At 33.6% G+C, this 10,128-nt stretch overlaps 3 protein-coding genes across 6 annotated transcripts; 2 read left to right on the top strand and 1 right to left on the bottom strand.

Annotated features, from left to right (window-relative positions):
- On the bottom strand, positions 1-1,500 carry LOC133836227 (protein SEC13 homolog). The gene is made up of 2 exons (XM_062266592.1): positions 1,114-1,500; positions 1-857 (listed from the first exon to the last, which is right to left on the bottom strand). Exons 1-2 carry the CDS (start codon positions 1,398-1,400, stop codon positions 92-94), a joined length of 1,053 nt encoding a protein of 350 aa, XP_062122576.1. The 5' UTR covers positions 1,401-1,500; the 3' UTR covers positions 1-91.
- Positions 1,501-2,347: 847 nt separating this feature from the next.
- LOC133836229 (ATP synthase-coupling factor 6, mitochondrial) lies at positions 2,348-3,290 on the top strand. Its single transcript, XM_062266594.1, has 3 exons — positions 2,348-2,486; positions 2,704-2,855; positions 2,917-3,290. Exons 2-3 carry the CDS (start codon positions 2,704-2,706, stop codon positions 3,083-3,085), a joined length of 321 nt encoding a protein of 106 aa, XP_062122578.1. The 5' UTR covers positions 2,348-2,486; the 3' UTR covers positions 3,086-3,290.
- Positions 3,291-3,453: 163 nt separating this feature from the next.
- LOC133838216 (uncharacterized) lies at positions 3,454-7,686 on the top strand. Of its 4 annotated transcripts, none has more exons than XM_062269235.1 (5): positions 3,454-4,291; positions 6,300-6,477; positions 6,547-6,681; positions 7,196-7,347; positions 7,417-7,686. In XM_062269235.1, the coding sequence occupies exons 1-5, from the start codon at positions 4,200-4,202 to the stop codon at positions 7,649-7,651; spliced, it is 792 nt and encodes a 263-aa protein (XP_062125219.1). In that variant the 5' UTR covers positions 3,454-4,199; the 3' UTR covers positions 7,652-7,686. The 4 variants fall into 4 exon arrangements, with proteins under 4 accessions (XP_062125219.1, XP_062125221.1, XP_062125220.1 ...); XM_062269237.1 differs by having other exon boundaries at positions 3,456-4,291; positions 6,339-6,477; positions 6,529-6,681; XM_062269236.1 differs by having other exon boundaries at positions 3,456-4,291; positions 6,333-6,477; positions 6,529-6,681.
- Positions 7,687-10,128: the final 2,442 nt, after the last annotated feature.

Here is a 10,128-nt window from a genome sequence, read left to right as displayed (position 1 = left end):
TTTAATTTATAAACATGTTTTTAATTTGTTAGAAATATTGACCAACTATTGAAAAACGGACTGTGGCATAAACATATTTTGTAAAATGATTTTAGTTTGACAGTTGCGAGTTTGATAAATGAGAATTCGACAAATTCGAACTATGGTCGGAATCTGATGACCCATGCAGATGTGCCGGTTGTTGTGGTTGTTGGGGATGTAAATTGTGCGATTGCTTCGATTGAATAGCTGCACCCGATTCATAATTAATGCGTATCCATTGTCCCTCGCTGTTTTCTTTCCATAGTGATACATTGTTGTCCCCGCCGGTCACTGCCAAAACGTTGCCAGTTGTGGACCAGGAAATACTCCAGACAGCATCATCGAACGTATGTAAAATGCATGATGTCCACTGTGACAAATCGGTATTACTGCTCCAAATGATCACGTGTCGGTCTTGAGATGCTGAGGCTATTTGCAGGCGAGGCAAACCTATTGATGGTGCCCATGCAACATCACGGACCCAGTCAGAATGAGCTTCAAGACGATGCTCTTCAGTCCATCGATCATTGTCTTCTCGCCAAATTTTGATGAGGTTATCGCAACCACCGCTGACCAAGCGTTTTACCAACGTAGTGCGAGAAGTAACTCGTTGATCAAATGCCGGATCTGGTGTCTGAGCCGGACACCAAGAAATAGCATTTACTCCAATGGTATGTGCATTTGGTATTTTCTTAGCATCCCAAGCCCAATACTCAGTGTTGCATGTTACCACTGAAATGGAACCATCCGAACTTGCACAAGCAAGAATTAAGCCATATTCGGGAGGTGCAAAATCCACTGAGTTTACAGAAGAATCGTGATTGTTATATTCGTATCTGTAATGTGGCAATGTAAGCATCAAATAAATAACAAGTGTGTAAAAGTGACACGACGTCCTAGTGCAAGAAACTAACAAAATTGATCATTCATTAGGGAATAGTAATAGTCTAACAAAGTAGATACTTTGTAAAATTAACAAAGAGGCAATCAACTCCAGCCCCAATAATGGAACTTAAATATGTAAGTATGATAAGTACTCTTATCTACATAAATGTAAATGTCTACATATACATGCTCACATGCAATACTCACAGTTTGGTCCAGTCTCTGGGTGTTGTTGATTTCCATATAATTACTTTACGATCATAAGAACAGGAAGCCAATATATTACCGAATTTGGGATGAGCCCATGCTACTTGCCACACTGGACCCTGATGGCCTTTAAGCTCAGCCAGGGACTTATTATTTTTACGCGAATGAAAAATTCGAACGCTTCCATCTGACGAACATGTTGCCAGTAATAGACCATAAAAGTCCAGGGCTGCATGGTGTACCATGTCCTCATGCTCAGTGTCTATCTCCTGTAGCAAACTCACCATGCTGCCTTCAATTAGTTTAAATGAAAGGAAACTTAAAATAATCTTTTTTCGCCCCGGTGTGTTTGACGTGGAAAATAAGTTGAGAGCAGGGTGACCAAACTTAAATTTAAATAATATGGTATTTTATACACAATAATATCCCAACTAAAACCCGATTTTTATCATAAAATTGGGCTCGACAAAAAATAAATGTTTTTATTTCAAAATCAATGTTAATAAATTATTTTATATTCGCATTATTCGTACTTACTTATGATGCAAATATGAACTTTAAAGTCGTGAAATCAAACATGCCAATATAGTTTGTGTAAATCAGATGATTTCCATCGATATCGCACATTTTTCGATAAATATACCAAACTATTAGCCAAAATAGGTCACCTATTCAGATTCATTACCGCACACACATCCGCTTAGGGAATGAAAAGGCGGAAGGTTCTACTTTTCCGAAATTTTTAATGATGTAGCCCTGTCTAAGCATAGTATTAGTAACCACTATTACATTTCGCTTCTTACTAATTTGCTAAAACATTTGCTTCTTGAAAAATTCAGTAGTGACAGTTCTATGATGACAATATCCCAAAAATAATATTTGCAATTGGTTTGGACATTTTTTTTTGAATTTTTAATCCCTAAGACTCCTGCAACTAACCATGTCTAATGCAATTTGTTCTTCACGTATGTAAATATGGGTTCTCAATTTTTAAAATTTTTAAAATTACAAAAAAAATTGTTAAGCATATCGATACTCAGATACTTTAATATATGTGGATCTCAATCAGCAGTTCCACATACGATAAAATATACAACCAATTATTCCGCAGTCATACCGGCAAAGTGAAGAAAAGCATACAGATATTCAAAAATAACGTTTTAGTTCGCTTTTTTTATAAAAGAATCGACTAAGTTGATTTTAAATTGAAACGTGTCCAGCACTGTTTTTAATGCCAGAAATACGTATTCGGAACTGGATTCGAGTTTGTTGGGAATTTTTTTTTTTGGGATTTTCGTGATTGTCGCAGCATTGTCACATTGTAACACTAGGCAATTTACGATAAATTCTTATAACTAATATAAAATCGTAAGGTAAAATTGAGAATTAAAGTAATCTGATAAACTTTATTATACTGATTGAAATTTATGTCGGAGAAATATAATAATGCGTGTAATTTTTATTATTAAGCGTTGCATTAAAAACAGTCATTACATAACCTTTTTAAGGTTATCAAACTATTTGGACGACAGCAAAAATTCGCACAATTGGATATCGAATTAAATTATAATAAAATTCACTTATTTACAGATGCTGTCACAGTCAATTTTAACAGGTGTACGCGTCCTGCGCACTGAAGCCCGTCGCAACATTGCCATAGTCGCACCAGCGCTAAATAAGGCATCCGATCCCATTCAGCAGTTGTTTCTAGACAAAGTTAGGGAATATAAGCAAAAGAGCGCGTAAGTTGTCAGGTGTCAGTGCAATAGCAATATCTAAGGTCTGTAATTTAACGTATTGCAGTGGCGGAAAACTGGTAGATTCCAATCCAGATATCGAGCGCGAATTAAAAAATGAGCTGGAGCGCGTAGCCAAGCAGTATGGAAGTGATGGCAAGACCGATATGCTGAAATTCCCCGACTTCAAGTTCCCCGACGTCAAGATCGATCCCATTACACAAGGCGCCAACTGAACAGCAAAAATCAATTTTTTTTGTTGTCATATAAAAAATTGTTTTAAATAGAGGATGCATCTATGATGAACCCCAGTCAAAATAACTGTCAAAATAAAACATAAAAACTAGATTGGTGAGACAAAAATGACCGACGAGTTGTGATTATATTTATATGTGGGTAATTCTGTAGAGAAAATGTGTGTGGCACTATTTAAAGTAAAAACATACAAAAACATTTTTTTTTTTATTTTGAATTAAAATGAAACACATAGATTTTGATTAGCACTTTAATTAGAGCTAAGATAGATTTTAGCTATAAGAACACCTTTATTTATTTGAAATATCATTTCAGTTTGCGATTTTTTCACTGTAAAACAGATAAATTTCTGATTCACGGCTTGAGCACTTGAATGATACTCATACATACATTACATAGTCAAGCTTTCGTCGTTAATTGTCGATAAAGCTCGAAATCAAGATCTACATGTGTGTCATAAATTATACGACACTCGGTCTCTCTATCTGTATAAATCTTGACATTCGCTAGTTTCATTTCAACCGCTCCACCGAACGCTTCGAAGATAGATTGATTTTCAAAAGCTCAGTCAATGCAATAAAATAGGAAGTGTAATTATCAATCATATTAACTATAGGGGTTTTAAATGCGATTTGCATAAAAGTGTTATTTTGCATTTTAATTGGGCGCTGCTGTTAAACTGTACTACAGGGAATTCAATTAAATATCGCAAGATAATGAATTAGTGTTTAAGTATGTACATACATCCATACAATACTATGCATAAGCATGACTTTCCTTTAAAAATACTTCGATTTCGTGGTTTGCATGCAAATTACGCTAATATTTTGTTTATCAGCTACATGCATATACATACATATACTATATAAATACAACGAAATATTTAAAAATGAATTACAAGACCGTAACAGAATTTTCAGAAAACATTCACATATTTGACAACAATTATATAAATAATTGAATATAAACCAATGTTTTTTTTTAACTTCAGCCTGCTTTACGTGTACCCTTAAATAAATACATCTAAATTGACGTTCTATTATTCTGTAAGATAAAAATTTCAAAGGTCGTCAAAAAATCAACATTCACACCAGAATGTATGTAACTACAATAATAATTGATGTTTGCTTACTCGCAATGGCCATCGTAATGACAACATGCGAAAATATTCCATTAAAGACAAAAAGGTAAAAATATATTTTCTGTTTCTTGAAATGTACCTCATTTATATTTTGATGGTTTTAGTTGAGACTATAAAAATTAGAATATGTATTTAAAAAAACGAGTTATTTGCTTATTTTATTTTTGTTACAATTTGAGCGTTCTGATTTATTTATTTTATTTTTTTAAATAATTGTGATTTGCATTATTAAAGTTAGTCTATAGCTCATTTTAATGTAAACATTTATAAAAACCAGTGGAACTATATATACAAAGATTAAGTAAACATACATACAACTATATGTAAAATCTTATAAGGGTTCATATAGCTTTTGATAAATAATTTTAATTTGTATTTAAATATTTAATATTAAATCTAGTTTTTTTAGTTTCATTTTCATTGAATTACTACTTTTATACCCGCTACCCATAGGGTATTAGAACTGTGTCCATGTGATCTCGACTGTGAGATACCCGCTACCCATTTTTAATAAAAGCAAAATATTGTATTATTTTAAAAATATACCGAAAATACTAAAAATACAAAATGATATGTTTGGTTTCTTCTATGGGTAGCGGGTATAAAAATTGATATTTTTTAAATAATTTTGATAGGGCTATATGATGAGGCAGTTGAATTTATGCATAGATATAGATATAGATATATATATATAGATATAGATATAGGTATAGATATAGATATAGATTAGAGGTCTGCACGAATGCACTCAAAAGTTTCGGTTATTTGAGTACTCTAAGCTTAAGTCACAATTCGGCGCGCCAAACCGGTTTCAACAAAGTGAATTGCGCATTGGTAAGGGTTGTTTTCGTTAAATGCAGAATGAGTGAAAATCAAACCAATGCGTAATGGATAGAATGAGTGAATGCAGAGTAAATGTTTCGAGTATTCGAATGAAAGATATAGATATAGATATAGATATAGATATAGATATAGATATAGATATAGATATAGATATAGATATAGATATAGATATAGATATAGATATAGATATAGATATAGATATAGATATAGATATAGATATAGATATAGATATAGATATAGATATAGATATAGATATAGATATAGATATAGATATAGATATAGATATAGATATAGATATAGATATAGATATAGATATAGATATAGATATAGATATAGATATAGATATAGATATAGACTTTCCTTGAAAGCTGCACTTCGTACCTTGCGGTTTTGCATGAATTAATTAGCCGCCAGCTCATTTTGAAAATTACTGATATTAACACCTACCCCCTTATTGGCAAGGGTGTCCGCGATCTCATTATGTTAATTGGCGTTATGATTGGAGCGTACACTCCAGGCCACTTCTGTAGCCTTGCTCCTGCTTACTAGGAGCTTGTTGGAGTGTTTGGAGACCGGGTTGGGGCAGTACACAACCTCACCCACTCATTTAGCCATCCTCGAACCATCAGTGAAAATGTTGAGAGCTTTTGGAATAAAGAGCCAACAGCACGGTTCCATATATACCAAATTAACAGATGCTTTTGCGGATTCAAACTGGATATCTTGTGTCGAGACAATTGAGAAATATGCGCTACTCCGTTGCTCGTCTTTCGTGGTGATAATTATTTTTCGGTTTTTTACGCAATATAGGAATCGAATTTTTACATCGTTCGAGCGTTTTTTTTATACCCGCTAGAAGGGATTTATAACTATGTGTCTCAAGCAACTTTATCTATCAGACAGAAGGAGGCATCCCTGATCCCATAAAGTATACATACATGTTATTTGAGCGACAACAGCCAAGACGATTTAGCCTTGGGTTAATTTTAATACTTTTTACATACATACGTTCCCGTACTTCAATTGAATTATTATAATGAGCCTACAGGTTGTCAAAATAAAAGATTTTCACACTAAGGTGAATTAATTGGCGGAGCAAATTCGAATGTTGAAATGTTGCAGAAGAACTCTTACTCAGTCAGGAAAAGTAGTACTTACATATATTCTATTATATATATATTTAACTAATTGTATTGCTATTTATCTTTTAGAATACGGCGTGACGATCAAAATATTACTTCAAGCATTAGCAAATTTTTGGAGGATGACATTGGGTGGACGAATATCAATGCCGAAGTCGATGTGGTTACACCAATGGTTTTATTACATCTTCAGAAACTGGGTATAGAGCATTTAGAGCTCCCAGACATGAGGGAAAGCATTTCCATTGTAAGTTAATTTATATAATTTATAGTCCATACACTGATCATTGTTTTTAAGATGCCTTTTTTCATAAAGTATGAGGCTGGCCTGCATTTAAGTAATGGAATTGTCTATAATCTAGCAGGCATACAAAGGTATAACAATGCGTTTATGACATATGAGGGCAAGTCGTTTTTAACTCGATTTTATTTAAAAATTGATAAACTTCAGGTAAGTTATTACAATTTTTATTGCATTATTTAAAAAGTAACTTCAGTCAGTTGCGATTTGAGCTCTCAGTACACAGCTTGAAAACGACACATCTTAGGATCACTTAGTGCGACCGTAATTTTATCATTCCGTTTTCGTGTTAACAGCAGATGTAAAAAGGGCATAAGCTTGTCCTATTCAAGTAGCGAGTTGGGTATTGCGTTGAGTTGCAGATAAAGTGACAATAATATAGTAGCTGCAGTGACGCATGAATATAAAATAAGCAAGAAAGTCACAATCCAATTTTCAAAGACCCTTTACGTTTCACTGAATATACACCTACATGAACAGCAAAAATGTTAGTTTAAATATTTAAATGTGTTTCCACGATCAGACAGACTGTCGCACATGGCTCAATTTGATAAACTTTACAGCTCCGTATAATTGATTCCTACACAGCCTTGGTGTTTATATTACCGAGTACACTTGACTTTACCTTATTACTGGAATGTTATTAATAAATTTTTCTTTGCAGTTTGAGTACAATTTACAACTAAAGGTTATGGCCATTGAAGGGTACGGAAAAGTGATAGGCTCATTAGACGACACAATCATTTATGCTGAGTTGGCTGTTAATGTTATCAATTCGAAGCTTCATCTTTATGATTTTCGAATAATTGAATTCAGGTTGTGTATATTAAAAATTTCAATAGAAAAAAATGTTATATACATATATGTAATTTTTCTCAACGACAGTAATATACATGTTCAATTGAATCAAGCTAGATTGATACGAGACTTAACTGGACTGATTTTGAGCCCCATTACAAATCTTTTCAAAAATCGAATTACAACATCGATTGCTGATGGCCTGAAGGAACAAATGCAGGCAGTCATGGATGATTTTAATAACGAAGATCCTTTGGAACTAAGAAAATTTACTAAAAAATTATTGTCTGGTATTGCAGGCGATTCCGTAAAAAGTGGATAATAATAGTAATAAAATAATTTACTTTAAACAATTTACTACATTCGTCTTCATTTTTTTAAAATCATTAATATACTAGCTGTTACCTATAGAATCTAGTTTATCATCATAAATCATAATCATCATACAATTAATTTTGCATCGGTCATCGTAGGGGAGTAGCAATCGATCCAGCTTGATAATAAAGTTTTTCCAGAATTTTCCTGAATCTATCGAATACTCTATGGTTCTGATATAAACATGGGAACATAGCCCGTATAATTGTTAATGTGCGAAACAGGCAAACTCCAAATGTATTCCGTCAACTTCAAACAATCCAAACGATTTAATTAGGGTCATTGCAAATTAATGGTAATCTTGGGAATATTGGTATTCTATTGTTGCCTCAATGACTTGTGTTAAAAGATTTTTCGCAGCACGTTCTGTTTAGTTTTACGTTTTGCTTAAAATACGAAGATCTTTTTCAACAACAGTTGGTCGAGGAATACTGGAAAAGAAAAAAAATCCCTCGATAACATACATATTTTGGTCTTATGGCAATTGTACTTTCATCTCAAATAATAATCTTAGCCATTGTGTTTTTTGTGGTTTTGATGATGTGTATGCTTTATCTTAATTTCAATGCAGAATGTGCTGTTCGCTAGTGCTGCAAAAACATCGAGGTTTGGCACCATCGAGGTTTCCGATGTTTTAAAAAAAAAACATCGATAGTATCGATGTTTAGAACAATTTTTTTGTAATTATTTGATATACAAGTTTAAAATCTTAAATAAAAGCGAGTTTTTTTTCTAAACCAAAACAAATAATAAATTTAATTCAACGAATAGTAAGCAAATCAAAAATAACAAATAAACAAAATAATAATAACAGCCTTCAAGGCCAAAAGCTCTGCTTTGAGATCTGTTGAGATCGTTGGACTTATAATAAATGTTAATAGTTATAATAATTATTCGATTATCCATTGATTTTTGCTAAGAAACACTATTTTATCCACATTTGAGGGCTTAAGGGATGCCCTTTTTATTTGAAATTATAATTCCAGCTTTGCTGAAAATCCCAAACCTGCTTCGCGCGCTTTTAGTAAATTTTGTGATGGTAATCCATTCAAACAAAACATCGATAGCGCAAAAAAACATCGATGTTTTCTTTAAAAAATAAAAACATCGATAGTATCGATAGTGTGCCGATGTTTTTGCAGCACTACTGTTCGCCCGTAGCAGAGTCGCAGCTATTTCAGACGATTTCAACGCAGCAATATTTCACGATTTTAACCCCGCCAAAATCAATGGTATTAACATCATTTTTTGCGGTTCTTCCGAAAGTATTTAATAAATGCAAATTTAATTCATCAAATAAATTCCATCATATCCACTGTTCACAATTGCTGATTTAATTGTGCCGCCATTTGTAATGGCCTTGACAAACATAAGACATGTCATCTCTATACTTAGCCCACAAATTTGTTGCATTCGAGGGAAAAATGTCTATACTATAATCGCAAACAATGTACAAATTTAATGCAGAATACTTAAGCGTATCATCCCAGAGCAAAATGTTCTCAAGTTAATGTAATAATTGACATGCCTCAAGTTAAGTCGCACACATCAAACGATGTTGGACCTCGAGCATTCACCAACAAAAACCGCAAGTAATAGCTTTCATCGTTACTTTGGCTTCTGAAGCAAATTGGGGTTTCTTATTTACGAAGCTGAAACGATTTCGAAGAGACATTACTTGTGTAATAGCGTGGCATGTCACCACACATCAAAATGCGATTGAGATGGAATTTGATAATGTTACTGGTCGTGCTGCTCTGTCTGCCGCGTGCAATTCATCGTACAACACGTTGACGATTACTGATATCCAAGTTGCATCGTTATTATTAACAGCGACCCATCTGGTACCGTGATATTTCAACATTTGCATTGGTTACACCGAAGACATCCATATCGCTACCTTTGTTAACATACTTACATATATATGTACTTTATCGATTTCACAGAGTTACTATATTCCACGTTGACGAGAGTCTCAAAAGCTTTGGACAATATTTTCGAGTATGGCACAATGATATAAAACAAAAGTGCGTTTTAATGGAAATGGGCCTCCTTCAGCACTATATGACATTGAAAAAAATTTAGCGGCTTGTCTGTTGTTTTGATAGTGTGAGTAAGGGACATCTTACTGTGGATTTTTGCACGACAAGAGTCGATCTCCTGTTGTTCTACAGCGTTAAGCTGTTGCCTGGACAGGGCGTCCGCAACAAGGTTCTCTTTGCCAAACTTCTAAAAAAAATTGCATTCGGATTTGATATCGATACCGCAAATTCTAGAGGTTGATGGTTGGTAAAGATGTCTTGTCCTGTCTTGATTGCCGAAATTAGGAAAATGTCCAAATAATAACAAAAAGCTCTCTTTCGTTCGTAGCATTATTGACTTTTCTGTCCATCAATGTTCTTGAAATTATTGTAATTGGACGCC

The sequence above is a fragment of the Drosophila sulfurigaster genome, chromosome 2R (assembly GCF_023558435.1).
Source record: "Drosophila sulfurigaster albostrigata strain 15112-1811.04 chromosome 2R, ASM2355843v2, whole genome shotgun sequence".
NCBI classification, from domain to species: Eukaryota; Metazoa; Arthropoda; class Insecta; order Diptera; family Drosophilidae; genus Drosophila; species Drosophila sulfurigaster.
This window is presented reverse-complemented; position numbering and strand designations above follow the sequence as displayed.